This window comes from Apaloderma vittatum, unplaced genomic scaffold (assembly GCF_000703405.1).
Source record: "Apaloderma vittatum isolate BGI_N311 unplaced genomic scaffold, ASM70340v1 scaffold4662, whole genome shotgun sequence".
Taxonomy (NCBI): domain Eukaryota; kingdom Metazoa; phylum Chordata; class Aves; order Trogoniformes; family Trogonidae; genus Apaloderma; species Apaloderma vittatum.
The window spans coordinates 1-19,594 of record NW_009701775.1 but is presented as its reverse complement, the minus strand read 5'-3'; the positions used below and the strand labels follow the sequence as shown (position 1 = coordinate 19,594).

The window sequence follows — 19,594 nt, the reverse complement described above, 5'->3', positions numbered from 1 at the left end:
GTGCTGCTTTCCTTAACTCTAGTCTTAAAAGCCACGCTGCGCTCTTGAATGCACACAGGGTTGCACGTATGTGCTAGCAAGCAAAACTCACAGAGGTAAACAAGGCCAGAAAAGCCTTACAGAATGTTCTGCTACGCAAATGCATTACCTAAAAATAGCTGGCTTTGTGATGTTTATGACAGTTTTAGTTCAAATCCAAGCAGAAGAACATTTATTCACAGATAGCGGTAACAAAAGAAGAAAACAATCGAGGTATTTACAACATGAAGTAAATCAGGGGGCTGGAGCTCTGTCATGTTCACCAATGGTGCTTTTAAGGAAATTAATGCCCTCTGACTGTGAAAACCCTACCCTTATAGGGATTTTATTATTCTTACAGGAGAAAGAGAGAAGCACAAATCTGTGCATACTCCTGCTGCTGTTACAACCCAGGAGATGAACTTATGGCATGAATTCACCTAAAACAAGATTAGCACTCTGTGTTACAGACCTGCTCCCTTTCTCTCACAAAACACTTCATTCAAAAGCTCTGTACACCCAGCAGCTGAGAGACGACTGACTCTTGCCAATATTCAATGCTGTATTAGTGGCCTTTAAGACACATAAATCCACTTAGACTTCAACAAACAGCAGTCCTAACAAAGAGATGTCATTGTAGCCATGAAATCTGACCAACTCACTGCTGACTTGCTTTGTATGTCTCTGCCTGCTGAGATGGGCCAGAGCACACAAATTGTCCTGACTAACAGTTTCAGTGAACAGAAAAAGTAAATGTAAAAATAGATTCTAGATCCCTACACCAATGGATAATATTTCTTTCCAGGAATTGAAACATGGCTTTTGGTTTATAGCTAGAGAGAGTAATGCAGGGCGCAATCTGCAGGGCCCTCTAAGCAGAAAATCTCTTCCCATTCTGCTTGCAAAGGCAGAGGTCTGAGCTACACAAACCAAAGGCTCCCTCCAGAACTGCGTCTTAAAGCAAAACAACCGATCCTGTATTTTGTCCAAGTTAAAGTGCAAACTATTAGCAACTACAACAGCCTACCTAACAAAAGCCTTCTGCCTCCAGAAGCCAGCAATAATCAGCTAAACAGTTTTCGTCCTTTGCCACCAAGTAAGGTGGACACCAGAACTTCCAAGGAAATATTCCTCTCTATTTTGCAAGCAGGTTTTTGGGCTGTACCCCTCCAGAAAGCAGTGGGAAGAGCCAGGATAAAATCTGAACCACTGCAGAGCAGGTGAAAGGGTCACAGATGATGTCACTCGTTTCCTTATTGCTGGATATGGACAGCACAAGCCCAGTACTGTCTTGCTCCAACAAGATGCCAGTGTATGGCAAATGGTTTAGCTCAGAGCCTTGAAAGTTTCTCATTTGGGGAGGACCTATCAGTGTCCAATTATGTTTTGCATTTATTGAAAAGAAAAATTACACTGAAAACAGAAATCAAAAGTGCTTTGTCACACCCTGTTTGGAAAAAGGATGCCTGAAACTATGAGAGGCCTGCATGGAATTTTCCTTCTGCACACAGATGCAGAAGTCAGTTAAATGGACCCCTGGGCTTCAGGAGAGACGCAGGTGGCCAGGCAGCAAGGATCTGCACTCACTGAAAGCAATAAAGCAGAAGCTCTTGGGAGACGCCTGCTGCCCACAGAGAGAATTCCTTCCGTCTGTAAACTACATTTAAGTACTGCCAGCATATGCTTCAGATAAAATGAAATAGAGCGAGTAACTTCTACATGAGGAACAACTTGGTTAATGACAAACTAACTGGTCATATCAGTACCCTCGGTTTTTTAATACTAACTTTAAGCATATCTTTTTAGGATGAATTTGCAGACTGCCATTAACCAAAAAAAACAGATGTGAACAAAGATCTTTAAAAAAAATCAGTCATGGAGTGAAGTATGCACTACCTCCTCTCAGACCTGCTCAAACGCCACAGCCTGGCTCAGTGCTCAGATTACAGAGATTACTGTATTAACAAACGAAAGTGTAGTCCTTGGGGAGCCTTCTAATTCCCCAATCTAATTAAAAAAAAAAAAATGAAACACCTCTTATCTAGGGAACTACAGAGCACTACAAAATACCCATTCAGCAGCAACAGATTTCACTATAGAAAACCAAAGCAAACATCGTAACTGTTTTGTGATGGGCTTACACTAACATAACCTAAAACCAGTAACCTGACAGGGTTTAACGGTGACAACTTAAAAGACAACAAAGAATATTTCAAAATCCTCCTTCAGGTTATTTTTACCAAAGTCACAACATCCAGGAACATTTGAGACAGCAATTAGATAGATATATCTGTCTGAGGACTGCTGCCTTTAAGAGGCCTGGGACAAGCACTGTGTATTTAATTTTCAATTAACTCTCAATACTGCAGATATTAATTTTTCATTCTATTTGTCAACTTCATCTAACTCCATTTAGACAATTAAGCTTTAAGTCCAGAAACCTACAGAGAGGCTCATTAAGCATCTGCTGAACATTAAGGAATGCTTCTAATTTTGAACTGAGTTTCACTCTCTCAATTTTTTTACTTTCCAACCTCCATTAAGTTCGCAATTAAGTCGTTTTGTGAAAGCAACAGCATACACATTTCTTGAAAATGTAACAGGCATCAAATGGAAGGGTGTACAAGTGACTAAGGAAGATTTTGTACCTGAACAGAATGAAACCAAGTGACTCAACAGCTGCCCGCCTTACATCATCATTCACATCACTCACCTAAAAAAAAAAAAAAAAAAAAAAAAAAAAAAAAAAACCGCTCCCCCCCTTCAACAAAATTCACAACACCCCCCCAAAAAAAAAAAAAAAAAAAAAAAAAGACAAACAGGACATTCAGAATGTAGTTAAAACACTTGAGAACCCTGCAAAGTTCCAGGCCAGGTGTCAAGTTAATTGAGGAGACAGGATTCTAGAGAAGGAGAGTTAACAATCACATCCAAGCCTTAGCTGAACCAGCCTCACCCTTGCTCACACACTGTCAAAGAGCAGGCAGTCTTCATCTATTACAGCTCAAGTTGGTTTTGCCCCAGCTAATCATTACACAGACTATTCACTACAAACCCATTACCAACTACTTTAGGATCAGACTTTATCTTTTAAGCGGTTCCTTTTCTGTGATCAGTTCGAATATTCTCTTGCTGAAGGCCTACTTACCTTGATGGCAGAAGACCCTGTTATTTCAACTCACAGTACTAAGGAAAGCTTCCAGCACTCCACAATTTCTAAACTTGGCCCAGAGCAGTAACACCACAGACACGGTGCTGAAGGAGGTCAAAGCGACGTGCCCACCCCCTCAACACAAATTTCTCGCTAAGCTCTGCTAAGCCCACGGTACTTACAGCCACGTGCAGTAAGCGTCTGATAGCCTTGTTGTTCCCTGAGCCACAGTACGCCATAGCAACCGTGTACATGCCAGAACGACGGAGAATTGGATCCTGGAAAAGAAAGCATCAACATTTAAAATGCCTCCAAACAGCAACTGAGTAATTCTGACTTTAAATTTGTTCCGCTCTTGGGCCTGGAACCTGCAAACAGGTACCCTCACTGCTTAATTGTTTGTTAGGGATGAGCAACATGACAATCGCCAAAGCAGAGTTGTCACCACCAATTTTAGGGGGACAGAAAGTTGTTATGCTACAGGCTGCCAGAATGCCTATCTTGCAGATGTATTCTCTGCTTCTCACTCACTGTCTGCTACTGGCCACTACAAGATCCTGGAGAATGACCTACCTATAGTGAGCCTCATCTGTTTTTAACCATTCCATTCCATTCTGCTCACTGTTGCTGCTCATGGGACTCTGGAGACTGAGTATGAGGCTAAAGAAATACAAAACTACGCAATGTTTTTCTTCTGTTTTTGATCAGAGTGAAGAAACCCGCAAAACCTTCCTACGTCACACCTATGTAAGTACTTCCCTGGTTTGAAGCAGTCAACCAACCATAGCTGGACATTTCACAAATGGACAGGAAGGTCACTCATGTAAAGAAAGGGCCGGTGATTAAGTCACAACTAAACTTACCTTATCCCTGCAGAGACTCTCAATGAGAGCATCCGCTTCCTCCATCCTCCCGTACATGACCAGAGCAATTCCAACCGCAAGGCCTCGCAGAATCTTCTCGTGCTGGGTTTCCTGTGCGTAGCCAACCATGTCCTCAATAGCCTGAGCATTTTTAGATCCCAGCATAACCAATCCCAGCGCCAGGCCTGCTGCCTCACCTGCCCAGCACAGAAAAGTGAAAAATCATGCAAACTCTGTTTCCAAAAGTAGTAAATATTCTATCTAGAGAATCACACGACATAGGCCAACAGACCGCTTCTGGACACCACCATGCTCAGCGACCCCATTATTCATGGCCCAATGTGCTTCTAATGATAATCTACCAGCTACGACTTGGTGCTCTTCCCTACCAAGTCCAATTTTCTCTTCCTCAGGCCAAGAGCTGCTGAGACAACTTTCCTCTGAACCCCTGCCAATGCAGCAGGAGCCCTCACAAGCTTCTCCAGGTCAATCTCTCAGTCAAAAAGGGCACATGGCTCTTAGAGATTAACCACACTAAATAAAAATTGCATGACAAAGGGAAGAACAAACAAATGCACCCTTTAAAGACTTAGCATGTGTTTTCAATATTTGCCATAGTGCCACAGACCAGTCCTGACAGGACCTATGAACATTACTGCCACATAACTAAAGAACCATGCTGATCAGGAAAAGGTCAGTAAATAAAATGCTGCTAAGGCAACCTAAAAGTGATCTATGCTGCTAACAGAAAACCTGAAAAAAAAACCCCACCAAAACAACCCACGTGCCTGGCAAGGCCTCAGATGGTTATTTGCTTTAAAAGCAGAACATTTACCTGTCACTGCATCATCCTGGTACAGATTTGTTTTCAGCAAATCATACACATCTTGACGTGCAGTTCCCATGGCAGCCAGACCCAAACCCAGGCTGCCACCGTGTCGGACAATCTAGAGAAGTGAATGCAAGTTCAGTCACAAAAGAGTCAACAATACAGCTTCTGTCAAAGTAGATAACTTTCCATCAACATAAAGCTGCAAACTTTTAGCCCAAACCACCAAAAGTGATCTCCTGACCTGTTAGAAATACCACTTCCACCACCTCAGGCAGTAACTCTGATGAAAGAGGCAGAAAATAGAACTCTTACTAAAAATCTTACCTAAACCTTGAGCAATAGGTTGTTAAAACCAAATACATTCAAGGCCCACAGGAAATGCAAGTATCACACTACTGCCACCGTCTTTGTTACTTGTAACCCCGTCTTTTAAACCAAGCAGCACCCTTCTGGACATTGCCAACAAAACAAAAGTTCATTACTGAACCCGGTACGTACATCATTACTGGCATTCTTCAGCTGGTTCAGCAAATAGTCAATGATGTCCCCACCATGGTTAGCATGAATGAGACCCAAGGCATAGAGCCCGCCGCCTTCCTGGTAGGCTGACCCTGGAGAGGTGTCCTTGGGCAGGTACGTTGCCATGAGCTGTAACGCTTCTTTCTCATGACCCTGTATGTCCAGTAGGAAGGGAAGAGAGTGGGATGTGAAATGTAAAAAGCCAGTGGATGCAAGCACTGCACAATAATAATCAAACTAATCAGGAGAAACCATGTTGCAGCCATTACTTTCTCCACAAAAAACCAGCCTTTCAGTGCTGTACAATCAGGGAAGAATCCTTCTATATTGCAGTTTTATTAAGCAAAATACACAAGTATTCATCAGTCTTTGGTCACTGATCTAAACCAGGACAAATCTGGCCTGGAGCCCTACTGATTCTTTCACTAGACCACTTTATTGAGGGTTGAGGCACACAACTATTACAGAGACTTTCTGCTATTTTTAAATATACTCTCCCTGTGAACAAATTTGAAAAAAATTACTACTAATTACATTCCCCTTTCAAACTTACTGAAACTTAGTACAGTAAGGTCTTTGGTACTATCCCAAAATCACTTCAGAAATATACAGCTGCAATTTTAATAGCTTAGAAACTACTGACTCTGTTCAACTCACAGAGGAGGAGCTAGGAAGAAAACTCTCTCCTTGAGCCATGTGACCCTACCACCTTCTTGACGCTCAGCAAAAAATGCCATAAACTACACTGGATATCAGACAAGACAGACTTGATAAAGCACAGATTTCCTTTAGTGTAAAGATACAAACTATATTACAGCTATGCCTTGCAATAAAACCAGATAAACTGGAGTGCAGGCATCACTCAGAAAGCCCATTTCAATGTTTTCAGTGTTCACAAGTCAAGTGTTTATATCAAACAGAGGGAAAGAAATGCAGCGTTACCTTGTGTATGACACCCAAGCTGGCGGTAGCAGTAAACTTAGCCCAGTTAGTGGCCCTGGCCAGCCACTCCAAATTGTCTCTGGAAGACAAAAATAGAAAGGCTATATAAAGTTTTCCATACAGGCTGTTCCTCATCCTCCAAGCAGGGGTTCACAGCACTGAAGACTGCTTTCAAAACAGAAAACAACTCCAGAAGGCAGGAAAGCTAATCACATTTCCACTTTATACCTCTCTCCCTTTCATCAGCCTCGACATTTAGCTGGCTGTAGTCAAGCTTCTAGATACAGGTGGTCTCAGTGACAGATGGAGAACAACTTCTCAATATGCAGCCCACCAACTCTCTGGGAGAAACTCTAGTAGAGTTTCTAAGCTTTCCTCAAGTCCCTGCTAAGGTCAGCCCTGACATTTCCCTTCTAAAAGTCATTCAACACTGTAAGTCTCTACCAAAAAAGGGTACATCATCTTAAAAATTCTCCATCTAGTAAAACAAAGAGAATGGAAAGTCCAGATCTCCACCCTCCAAACTGCTCATATGGTTTGCAGTCAAATAAAGTCAGTTTGTGAGGGTAGACAAAAGAAAACAATTCCAAGTTCTTCCCTCTGGCTCCACAGTTGTTTGCAGACCCTTTGTCTATTCTTCTCTATGCCCATCAGAGTTCTGCAACCACCCTCCTGGAGGTATCACGCCAAGTAGGGCGACAATGCTGTTCGAACATCTCTGAATGACACCACAGATTTACCTAAGAAACTGGTCACTGGTTGTACCACAATGCATAAAGGAGTTTGCTATAACCGTTGCTGTGTGACACACGGAATTTCGCACTGCATCCTGAAAGAACAAAAACAATCAGTATCACCAGTCAGCAAGAGATACGCCTCAGGTCATTTAACATGCTTGCCAGCACACTAGAAAAATGGATTTCTAATTATGCTCAATTTAACTGGCAATTTCCCTTTAACCAAAGTTAATAGATTGTTAATCCATTCTAATATATCCAGAATCCAGTTTTTGAGTGCAAAACAATCCTTTCTATGAGTTCCTGTCAGAGATGCAATTACTTCAATTGCAGCTTAACTGGAGAGCCTCGCCTCTGGTTCCCAGAACTGAGCACTGCAGCGCGTGCTGCTGACCTTTTCAAACCATCCATGGAACAGCACGCGGGATCACTCCAAGCACTTAATCAGCAGATGGAAAAGATTTTCCAACACGTTTGAAGTGCCTCCTGAAATAGATGAACTCACTAACAAGCATCCCCTATCATTTTTGCTGATGATGTGCACCTCACTTTATATAGAAACCATGTGAGAAAATTCATAATAATCACTTAGCTTAAGAGTCTGATTTACCTGTAACTTTTCATCTGCCCACCCTTGAGTAACTCCTAAAACAAAACCAGTTACTCAATTCACTAGCACTGCTTACATTAAAATATCTAACTGCTTTTGTCTTCAGTGCAGAAATACTAGTCTCTGAGCACATACTAGGATTTCTTTAGCCATGTTGAAGGTGTGGTCTCGCACCACACCTCAACCTAGAAGCCAACATACTGTAACCTATGGTCCTCGCTGACTCCCTCCCCAACCAGAAGCATTTGTAAATCAGTCACGGAGCTGGAGGGTGAATTACGTCCATCCTACCGACCAGATGGAAAACGAAATCACCAAGAAAAGGGGGGAGAAAAGGATTAGTTTCTATAACCAGGGGGGAAAAGGGGGAATCAACACACTAATAGCAGCCGGTCATTAGGTCATTCCAGCTGCAAGTTGAAACTAGGTGACTACGTGGCCTTCTTTGGATGTGATCAGCTCTTCTTCAGCTTCACAGGTTCAAGTTTTAAATGACAATTTATCACGGCTAAAACACAGCTTTTACATCCTCAAAACCCAGGGGAGCATGCTACAACACAAAATGACGTAAAATAACTGCAACGTGGTCAAAATAAACACAGGATGAATCAGTTGAATCCAACCATATCTAATGAAGCCACTTACCTTTGTGTTTTTGAGGATCATGAGGTCTGTATTGTTGTTTCGTATTAAAAACTGCAGATGTAACTCAATGGCCATTTCCCCACTTAATATTTTAATCATTTTTGAGATCTGGTCCTTAGGCTCTGGGTTCTTCACATACAAGTAAAAAGAAGAAAAGGCATGAGAAGCCAGCTACAACTCTGTTAAAATATAGTTCACGAGAAGCCACTCTGGTATGTTCTCATCACCACATTCCAAAATCTATCCAGTTTTAGGACCAAAGGGACATTGCTCCTGCCCTTGCTGCACAAGCCCAGACCCTCCAGGTAATCAAGTCCCTTTATGGACAACAGTGCAAGTGGGAGAAGAGACTCTTTGCAAAGAAACATATCCTTTCATTGAAAACAAAAGCATGGGACAACTGATATTCCACAAGCTGTTGTTTGGCCTTAAGATATACAATGATTCTTCTGCAAGAGGCAATCGCTTCTATAAATCTGAACCTTTGTTTTCACAGAAGTTTAATGGAGAGGACCACAACTGTTTGCACAGCTCTGCTGAGCTGCAGCATCACTGTTGGGAGCTACAGGCTTTATTTAGAACAACGGCTAGTAGAAGTACAAATCTCAAATATATTAATCTTTCAGACCTCTTTGGGAAAAGTCTCCTTCTTTCTCACGATGGAGTAGCTCCCACAGATTAAGTTCCAGCTGAAGTCCCTTCTGAGCGGGGTGAAAAGTACACAGCAGCTCTTTGTACGGACACTGCCAGCTGGTCAGAGACCAGTCAAGCATGAGTAGTTCAGCCCTTAAACTAATTCCTTCAATTATTTCTTTGCAGTCAGCATTCTGAATTGTGGAAGATTAAGGTCAAGAACATTTCTGGCCACATAGATCGCTTTTCTGTATTTGTCATTTTGCACAGTCAGCAATGCCAATGCAGCAGAAACTGATTCAAGACACCTTTCTTGCACAAAAGCACCGTTTACTGGTTCCTTGACGGGGCAAGGAACTTGACACCTTTCATTTTCCTCATGGAATATAATTTCAAGAAAACACTTCTGTTTGCCTTCGATTAATTTTTAAGCAATCTGCAAGAAACCCTCAAAGATTCCTAAATCCAGTTAGCAAACATGCACCACAGGGGAAAAATCAACAACCACCAACCAAAAAAACCCAACCAAAACTTGTCTTAGGTTTTACTTTCCTCTCTATTGGCATTTCATTTCTTCAGAAGTGTCAGAATTGCATTAGCTATTCTACATGCTAAAACGCAACTATGTGTGCATGTTAGAAGTGAACTCACTTTCTCCAGTACTTGGGAAAAGAAACTAAACCAAGATTCTAACCAGCTGGCCCAGCAACACAGCCACCACTTTAGTGGTGAAAAAGAACTATGTTACACCAGCATCCCTTCCTGTCATTCCTGAAGAGCAGCCTCAGTTCTACCCAGTCACAGCTGGATTTCACAAGGAGGAGAAAAAAAACAACAACAATGCATCAAGCTAATTCATCAGCTCAGGTTCTCAGCAGCAGTCAAATTTCAGATACTTCTGTTCCCTCCTTCAGGGCTCTGTAATTCCCACCAAAATGCCACTTTTCACTCTCCTCCAACTTTCAGTATCTGAACTGCTGAGTTTCAGACTGTCAGATACTTGGTCCTCAGAAATCATCTGTCACCTTGTCTCCAAGTAAGACAGAAGTGAATTCCATCCTTCATTGCCAAACCAAGTCAGCAATTCCAGAGTAAAACTAAGCAAGGCGTATTTTGGAAATGGAACTCACAATTTCTGCAGACTTTCCCACACAAGTGCTTCCTGGTTTCTCTTCTGCTTCCATAGCATCACTGAAATAAAATCAAAATGAAAAATGCAAGCCAGTTCATCACTAGTCAAGCACTGTAATTATGGCTGAATGCTGTGCTCAAAGAGTAGTCTGGGACTTGGAGATGATGACTGGAAACAGGACTTTGACAGGACAAGGGCTGACAAGCTCGAGGTCACTGCTGAAGTCAATTCTTTCACAATTCAATTTGCAGTGAACTTGAAGGCAAAGTCCCAGAAAACCTCACTCTCTTATTCCATCTATAGAGACAACAAAAATAGAGATGCTTGTAGGGAATGAACAAACAGAGACAGGTGAGAAAACGAGGTTAACAAACAAGGCAGCGAGGATAATTATACCCTTACTCAGAAACCTTGAGCTCATCCCTGTTAGGATGGATGCTAGAGTGTTGAAATGGAAATGAAACTAATAAGCTGTTGCTAGCACCTTGTGCTACTCCTTCACAGGCTGACAAATTATTCTGTGTCCTCCCTTTTAGTTCAGAAGAAAAGAGGAGAATGCTTGCTGTGCCTACATCACTGATTCAAAAGCATTTAGACCCAGTTCCTCACAGCTGCATAGGCTGTTATGTTTAAACAGCCTTGATCCAGGCAGCATTATCCATCACACACTATCAAAGACAATGCAGTGTACAAATACAACAGCTCTGGTAACTAAAGGTTACCAGAATTGTAAAAAAAATTGTAGATGGAGCACAAACTTCTTCCACACTGCTGTCAAGCTGGGCAGTAGTCTTAGCATGGATTGGCCAATCCTCTAAACACAGAGGTTTAAAACAGAACTATCCACATCAACTACCTGTAAGCCATCAAAGAAAGAAATAAAGATCATAGAATCATAGAATGTTAGGGGTTGGAAGATGATCTAAAGATCATCTCATCCAACACCTGTGCCAGAGCAGGATCCCCTAGGGCAGCCACATAGGAACGCATCCAGGCGGGTTTTGAAAGTCTGCAGAGAAGGAGACTCCACAACCTCTCTGGGCAGCCTGTGCCAGTGTCCGTCACCCTCATAGTAAAGGTGTTTCTCCTCATGTTGAGGTGGAACTTCCAATGTTCTAACCTAAATCCATGATTTCTTGTTCTATTTCTGGGCACCACTGAAAAGAGATTGTCCCCTTCCTCGACACCCACCCCTCAGACAGTTATACACATTAATAAGATGGAACGGTTAGTGACAACTTTGGTTTTCTTAACAACTGCTTCCTACTGCTAAAATCCAAACAAATTTTAAATGTCAGGACTTCAACGAAACTCAGACTAGATTTGAATTCGCTCTTTTCAACTACAAGTACAAAAGGATCAGTAACACCACCGTGTCATCTGAGCTCACTCTTCCCACAAGCAGGTAGCAGACCACAAGCCAAGATGTGAAACCAAACTTGTGCACCGCTGTGAGGAGATTTTTGCTCGAACTCTCCCCTTCCTCAGCTTTACAAGTTGCTGCAAAGACCACACAACATCAAAGCATTCCCAAGCAACTCACACTACTGCTTAATGAATTCGTGCTCATTAGCTGAGCCGCAGTAACCGCACCATGCCTACCTCAACTGCAAAGGAAAATACATTCTTTCAAACAACAGCGAATTCTGGTAATATACTATTTTGCTCTGAGCAAACAGCACATCTTGCCTATTACCCTGACTTAAATGAAGAGGAGCAGCTCAATTGCTTGTAAGAGGCACCCGCACACAGAACAGGAGGCTCCATGAGGGCAAGATCATAACTGAACAACTGTGACTCTTCTCAAGCCAACCCACCCACCTGTCTTTCTCCGATCCAGGGACGGTGCCGGTGTTGGTGGATCCAGGCACAGAGGCAATGGGAGTGCCAACCGTGCGGAGATTCTGGATCACAGAAGACAAGAACTGCTGGCTAGCACTTTCGTAGAGATCGAAGCAAATTTGGTAGGCCATGAGAAGGTTATCTTCCTTCACCAGTTTTTCCAAGATGTCGCTCACAGCCTGCGGGTCATCCAGGAATATCAAGCACTGAACAGGAGGAAGTGAAAAACAGAAGAAAAAAAAACAGTCAGGAGAAGACACATGCTTTGGAAAGAAAAAGCAACATTATCAAGGCCACACTCCATTTTCCCAATTCCCTCATTTGCTGCTTCCACAGAATAGCCCTTCAAAGCAAGAAAAATTCTCTCTCACACTAGATAACAGAAATCTTTGAAGAGTTTGCACAGGTCAGTTTAAAACCAAGACCAAGTACTACAAATTTAAGGTCCACCATTCAAGCCTTCCTATTTGTGTAGCTTTATCTTTGGAAACTGACAATGTTGTTCTACTAAACACAGAAATTTCAAAAGCAAGTTAAAGAAGCATCAATCATTTTGTAGGGATGTCTCAGCTAAAATGGAACGTCATAGCACTCCTGAGTTACAGCTACGTGGTGTATCAAGACTGGCAAAGGCCTGAGAACATCTGATTAACTTCGTAACTGGTTGTTTGAACACTTTCAGACAAGGGCTTCCCAAAAAACAAAGCCCTGTAAACATTCTTTGGAGGAATAAATAAAATTCCAAGCTGTGAACCTACCAGCTGATATCCCCTAAACAGGCTCGATATATTCTGTCAGAGTTGACTATGTCCCTAAACTGTCTTTGAATGTGTTTCTTTCTCTATAAGTCGACCAAATATGCAATACTTGCACCAGGTTTTCAAGCTGATCTCACTGTGATATATATTTGAAGCATGCAACTAGGAAAAGATATTTAATTTAATTGAATAAAAACCAGAGATCAGGTAGGTGTCAAGACAAACACATCTTAAGAAGGGTAACTTTCGATTAATCTTTAAACATCACTGTGAGAAGTTACCTGGCATACATTGATGAAGTCTGGTTTCTCCAGATTCATGTAGATTTTAACTAGAACTCTCAAGACTTTATTACGGAATTGTTTGTTCTGCATCAAAGACATACAGAGCTTCAAGCTGTAGGCTAGCATCCCAGGAACATCGTTCTGAAATAAAATTCAGAGACACCAAGTCTGAGTTTGGACCGACAAGCAGGATTTATAAATTAAAATAAAGCTACCTCTTTTTTATTTTAAAAAGCAGAGCAAAAGACATGCACATATAAACCTTCACAGTTTCTTTTCCCATTTTCACAAAAGCTTATATGCAGGTGTATTGTAGTCTAAAGAAAAAATATTATGAAAACGTAAAGGACAAGTATTTAATTCAGTGGTTAAAGCATGCAAAGGATTAATTGAAACGTTCAACATCTATTTCCCCTTCTTGTTTGAATAATCATTCCTGAACACAGTGAACTAACTGCACTTCACTGCACTAACATAAAATATCAGCAAAATATTGGGGGTCGGACTAGATGATCTTTGAAGGTCCCTTCCAAGCCCTAACATTCTGTGATTCCGTGAAAACAAACCATGCACCAAGCAGATCCCCAACATACCTATTTCTTGTTAGGCTGCAAAACAGATTTGGTTAACAGACTTCAGAAAGGTAATTGGAAATGAGGGATTTATAATGGCCAATTAAGTTAGTAAATGCAGAGGAGAGCAAACAGAACCAAGAAAGCAATGTGGATGCCTTATGATTATCAATCCCGCATATAGAAATAGGAGATATCCAAAAATATGGAAAAAGCTGTAAACTGAAAAGGGTATAGTTTAAAGGATTTAAACCATGTACCTGGCATATGACCGAGATGCTGCAGCATAACCACACCACATATGACTGCTGAGCTGCCACAAATGCCTCCAGGCATGCTTCTCTTACGGCCATCACCAGGTACTATGACTTAGGCTAATCCTCAGTGAAAGATATTGAAGCCAGACTGCTGTCAGGGCAGGCTAAGACTGCACTCAGCTACTTACTGAGATTAAAGTGGCTCACCCAACTACTGGATTTTTTTTTTCTTGTTTTGCCTGCCATAAATAAATCACTCGCCTAGCCCTAAGGATCCCTTCCTGCAATGAATTACAGCAGATGACAGACACAACAAAACAAAAATGCTGTTCTTACATTACACCAGACCTAAGGTCTCCCTAGTCCAATATTGTATATTTGCTTAAGGGAACACCTCAAGAAGAGGGTATATAGCCAGGCTTCCTGAAAATATTCTCCCAGCATCCGGCAGCTCAGGGATATCTCAAAAGTAGGGGTCTCTCTATACTTCATAACCCTGAGCAGTTTTGCTTTCCATGAACATGGTGAACCAAACAGCCCTGAGTTTATTCCGTTGATACCAGGCAGCGCAAGTTGCACAGCAACACGGATCTTGTACTTCACTCCTGGATCCACACCGGGGAGAGACGAGCTACGCGCGCCTCCTGTCCCTCGCACATACCGATTCAAGGATGGTTTTCTCAAAGATGTCCAGCCTGCGTGTCTCTAGAGCAATGCCGATGGCCTGCTTGTACTTGTGGTCGTCCAAGCACCGCTGGAACATTTTGTTCACTATCCCTTCTAGCCTTTCATCGACAGGTTTCTTCTCCCCTTCCGGCAGCTCCGCATTCTCCACACACTGCTTGGTATAGTGGTCGATACATTTTGCTGAAAAGACATCGAACAAATGTGTATAGTGGAAAAAAGTCAATGTGCTAGATGCTTGCAGGTTTTTTTACAGTTTAAGGGATGGGTATTGCACACACACACGTTCTACCAGCAAATGGGAAACGAAACAAAGCTGAAGCACAAGAACTATTTTTGTAGTCCTATATGGATTGCAGTGGAAGATATTTAAATTCCCTCCTAACAAACTCCAATTTTAGTGCTGAAACTAAGTAGGTATTTTTAAAATAGAACCAAGGACACAATTTAGTTCAAGTCATATGATATTTTAAATAAACGAGGAAACAGCAGTAGGAGACTTCCTAGCTCCACTGCAAGCTGGGGATAGTAAAAGCCAGCCCTGGGCCATCATATTCTGTATAAAATAAATTATACCAGCAGATGGGGACTTTTAAAAGACATTAAAATTATACATGTATTCAAGATCTGACTTGCTATCTTCCTAAGGGTGGATTAAAAAAAAAAAAAAAAAAGGCACCCCTCAGTTAGCTGTGCAGCAACACTTATTAGCTGATTGTCTCCAAATTTATGCTACAATTGGTAATAACACTAGCACACAAATGAGAGACAGGACAATAAACAACCAAAGCAATGTTCCTACTATGAAATTGCAATAGAACAAAGATTAAGAATAGGAAAAAAAGGCTAGACTCCTAAGTCACTTCCATTACAGAATCCCAAAGCAGGAGAAAGAAAGCACAATTAAGCAGCGTAAAATGAGCTGCAGCATCAGTTTAAATGAATTCAAGGAGAGCAAGAGGAATATGGAGAAGAGCAGCTAAATCAATTAAAATCTTAAAGTTACAGTAGTTTTGACAACACAAGAGCTTTTCTTTAGCAGCAGCAGCAGTTGTTTACCAATGATCGTCTCCACATATTCCGAGTTGTCGTTGACATTGAAGAGGTCACCTGCTCCCAGGGCATAGTTCAGTGACTCCTCAAAAGCTCCCAGGTGGTAAAAAACTTTAGAAGCAACTAGAGCAGCAAACTGTCGGCTCCGAAACCCCTCATCTTCATACAGAACTTCACTGCAAAGAAGAGAGAGAAGGGCATCAGCGCTCAGTCCCCTTTAAGGGCACATCACAGCTTGATTAAACTTGCACCTTTGGACTACAGCTCCAACCCCACATCCACTTATATTAGTGTTTTCTTGAAAATATGGAGCGAGATGCTGTACCAGCCAGCATCAGGCAACCAGAACTACAAGCATTTCATATCTCATGCTCTTTTTAAGGAGCCCACCCCGAAGCAGTTAAGTGTCTTCTCTTACATTTTGTCCACTGACTCGGAGATTTCTGCCCAGAAGTCATTGACAACGGCATTCAACTTGTGAAGAGCAAACTCCTATAAAAATAATTAAAAATTACATCAGTTCTAAGAAAAGCATTTATTACCCTTCCACAGCACAAATCAAGTACCACCTAAGATCAGTATCATAAACACTGACCCATTTCAACAGTAACTTCTACTTTAAAAGACCTTTGCAAGTCCTCTGCAAACAACTGCTGTTCAATTGAGAGATAAGACAACCCTGATATTCCTTCCATGGCCCCTCTGCAAAGAGTGACTGGCTAAAATAACTGATTGGCAAAACTCCTTAAAATACAAAGTTTTCCAAGTCTTTGTGGCACTCTTTGTGTAGCACATAGCACTGGCCTCTGGTCTGTGCCAACCAACTCTGTTTATGTATTTGGACACAATATTTTAGCAGATGAACAATACCCAGACTAGAATCAGCCCATCTGAAATCAGTTCAGAGCAAAAGCTGGGCTCGTCCAGATGTATCACCACGTATGTCTGCCTCCAAGCAAAATATTCATGGGATTTTGAATATTACAAGATGCACCTCGCCCTCCTAAAGGGAGCTACATTAACTGTTCCAGTCACTAGCATGCATCATCAATACACCACCACTCTGAGTGTCTGGTGTCATCCTATGGGTTCATGTACTCCATGGACTGTAGAGTTTCTGATGCTATTTTCTTTTTCCACGGTAATTGTGGTGGTTTTTTTCCAAGTGAAAACTGTAACAACAGTAAAAACTGTGATTTTGTTTAAATCACGCTAAAAACTTGGATGTTCTTCAGCATAGTGAAAACACAGTCTCTGGAATGCTTTTAAGTCACAAAGTTCCATTATCATCAGAGAGCTGAGAGCTTTGGTGAACAGAGATCTTTGCATGCAAAGCTCCAGTTTGATCCATGTTCAAAACAAGGAAGTGTGCCATCTGTTCTCATGTTATTTAAGCCCTTCTTTTCAGGAAGAGGCCTCCCTGTTGATGCTTTCCAACCATTAATTACTGAGATTCACTCATTTACAACTTTAAGCTCTCAGCATAACACATTTGCTTTTATTTATTTACTCCCAGATATAAGAGCTTACCTTGAGCTGTGGCTCTTCTTCATCCAGAAGAGAGATAATTCCAGCTGCAAAACAAGATCATAGTCAGTTTTAGTCTCCCTCTGTTTCAAAAGTGAACAGATTATTTAATTCAAAATCATAAGAGCAGGGAAGAAGGCCGTCTCTGGAATGCTAGTTTAAAATGTTCAGTATTAAAGTTCGAAGATCAAATCCAAGTTTGTATTAAACATGACATAAATTAGCTCAGAATTTATAACTGAAAAGGTACACTGGAAAACATACTAGACAGTAACACTGAGATCCAGCTCCATCACTAGTTTGCTGACTGCTTTCTAGAAACTCACTTCCCATTCCACAAGGGGCATAAATAAGATCATATCAAAACATCCTAACTCTTAGAATCATAAAACAATTCAGGTTGGAAAAGACCCTTGGGATCATCAAGTCTAACCATTGACCCTACACTACAAGTTCACCCCTAAACCATATCACCCAACACCCCATCTAAGCGACACTTGAACACATCCAGGCATGGCGACTCAACCCCCTCCCTAGGCAGTCTGTTCCAGGGTCTGACCACTCTTTCTGTGAAGAATTTCTTCCTAATGTCCAGCCTAAACCTGCCCTGTTGCAACTTGCAACCCTTCCCCCTGGTTCTGTCCCTAATGACCTGTAAGAAGAGACCAGCACCAACCTCTCTACAATGTCCTTTCAAGTAATTGTAGAGCATGATGAGATCCCCCCTCAGCCTCCTCTTCGTCAAACTGAACAGACCCAGCTCCCTCAATCGCTCCTCACAAGGTCTGTTCTCCAGGCCCTTCACCAGCTTTGTTGCCCTCCTCTGCACTCGCTCCAACACCTCGAGATCTCTCCTATACTGAGGTGACCAAAACTGAACACAACACTCAAGGTGCGGCCTCACCAGTGCTGAGCACAGAGGGACAATCACCTCCCTTCTTCTGCTGGTCACAAAATTTCTAATACAGGCCAAGATGCCGTTGGCCTTCTTGGCCACCTGGGCACACTGCTGGCTCATGTTCAGCCGGCTGGCAATTACAACACCCAGGTCCTTTTCCGCCGTACAGCCTTCTTTTCACACCAAAGAAAGAGGTCCCACGGCTAAGACAAGATGTCTTATCTCACGGCTTTTAAAAGCTAAATAAGACAACAGACTGGAAAGGCCAGTAACCCTACCAGTGGGCTGAACTGGGCTTTCAAAAGACCTTGGCAAATCTAATAGGAAAGTGTGCAGGTCAAAACTAAAATGTACAAATATAGAAAGGAACTTGAGCAGAACAGTGGATTAAGATGAAGCATGATCAGCAATATCATATGGCTACAGTGGGAGGCAGAGAACCCAAATTTCACACCGCAATGTGTAAGTGAGCGCAATTCCTGGCAGACATAAGAGACAACCCTTCCTTCTGCTTGGCACTGGCACATCTGAGCAAGACTGCTGTGTCCAGCACTGGACACCATGTTTTAAGAGTTATGAGCAAAGCAGGATGTTCAGAACTGAGTAATAAGCCCAAAGAGGTCTGGAAATCAGGATTTATGAAGGCTGACTGGAGGTTTGTAGCTGGTCAGTGTATGGAAATCTGGGAAGGGTACAGAGTTCACACATGTATATGGCAGCTGCCAGCAGAAAGAGAACAATCTGATCTTTGTGCCAGATATGAACAGCAAGAGTAAGATGAAGCTTTATTTGGAGATCCAAAGATTGAGGCTTGACAATACGAAAAGTTTTCTGACAGTCGGGCAGTTATTTACTTTGCCTACCAAGGTTGTAGAACATCCATTATCAGAGATCGTTTTAAAAACAACTTGGACACATGTCCATCATTAACAACTGAAGAAGGACTGATGTGGGCCTGAGGCAAGCAAGGTGGGTTCAGTAGCCCTCCCCACAGCAGTCCTTCCAGCTGTTTTCTGTAACTTTACTTCAAATATACTATTTTACTATTTTTAGAAATAAGCTAATCAATTACCTGATCTATGAGGAGGCAGCAATCTGACTCCTATTCAATACACCATTTCTACCTTTTTTAGACCTCTCTGAAATCAATTCCTACTTCTCCTCAATTAAAATAAAGAAAGCAAATGGTTCAGAAGGAGAAAGCTACTTGACAACTATTATCCTCTGCACTGTTTCTCTCACAAAACCACATAGTAATTCCTGGTCTGAATACTTTTGGAAATAGTTCTCATATTTTCTTAACTATGAACCTCTCAGAAGGTTCAGAAACAGCGTTTAATACCTAACTGCTCATGCGCTTATTAGCCTGAACTCTTTAGGCAAGCTTTTCCTCTACAAAGGATCTGCATTTCTGACCCCTTCTAAGGTTCACGTTCGCCTCCTCCCATCCTCCCTACGCTGCACCTCCCACTGCCCCAACCGCCCACCGGTTTGACACGAATTATTCTCTTTCGGCAGGCAAGGACCTTCAGCTCACAACTGCGGCGCAGCAGCACCCCCATGTCTGTCGAGGGGAGCCGCAAAGTGACCGCAGCGTCCTCACGAAACACCGGCAGGAGGGGGACGCGGCGCCGGGA

General features: G+C 42.1%; 1 protein-coding gene across 1 annotated transcript in view; it reads right to left on the bottom strand.

Moving 5' to 3' along the window:
- Positions 1 to 19,519, bottom strand: part of PSMD1 (proteasome (prosome, macropain) 26S subunit, non-ATPase, 1) — a 72,210-nt gene extending 52,691 nt beyond the window's left edge. Inside the window, exons 1-16 of the mRNA XM_009879268.1 lie at positions 19,438 to 19,519; positions 17,063 to 17,106; positions 15,951 to 16,024; positions 15,539 to 15,708; positions 14,457 to 14,662; positions 12,964 to 13,107; positions 11,904 to 12,130; positions 10,081 to 10,141; positions 8,318 to 8,446; positions 7,066 to 7,154; positions 6,326 to 6,404; positions 5,363 to 5,536; positions 4,868 to 4,979; positions 4,033 to 4,229; positions 3,352 to 3,447; positions 2,667 to 2,731 (exon numbers count right to left, since the gene is read on the bottom strand). Coding sequence (XP_009877570.1) covers positions 2,667 to 2,731; positions 3,352 to 3,447; positions 4,033 to 4,229; positions 4,868 to 4,979; positions 5,363 to 5,536; positions 6,326 to 6,404; positions 7,066 to 7,154; positions 8,318 to 8,446; positions 10,081 to 10,141; positions 11,904 to 12,130; positions 12,964 to 13,107; positions 14,457 to 14,662; positions 15,539 to 15,708; positions 15,951 to 16,024; positions 17,063 to 17,106; positions 19,438 to 19,519 — 1,949 coding nt within the window. The remainder of the gene's footprint in view (positions 1 to 2,666; positions 2,732 to 3,351; positions 3,448 to 4,032; positions 4,230 to 4,867; positions 4,980 to 5,362; positions 5,537 to 6,325; positions 6,405 to 7,065; positions 7,155 to 8,317; positions 8,447 to 10,080; positions 10,142 to 11,903; positions 12,131 to 12,963; positions 13,108 to 14,456; positions 14,663 to 15,538; positions 15,709 to 15,950; positions 16,025 to 17,062; positions 17,107 to 19,437) is intronic.
- Positions 19,520 to 19,594: the final 75 nt, after the last annotated feature.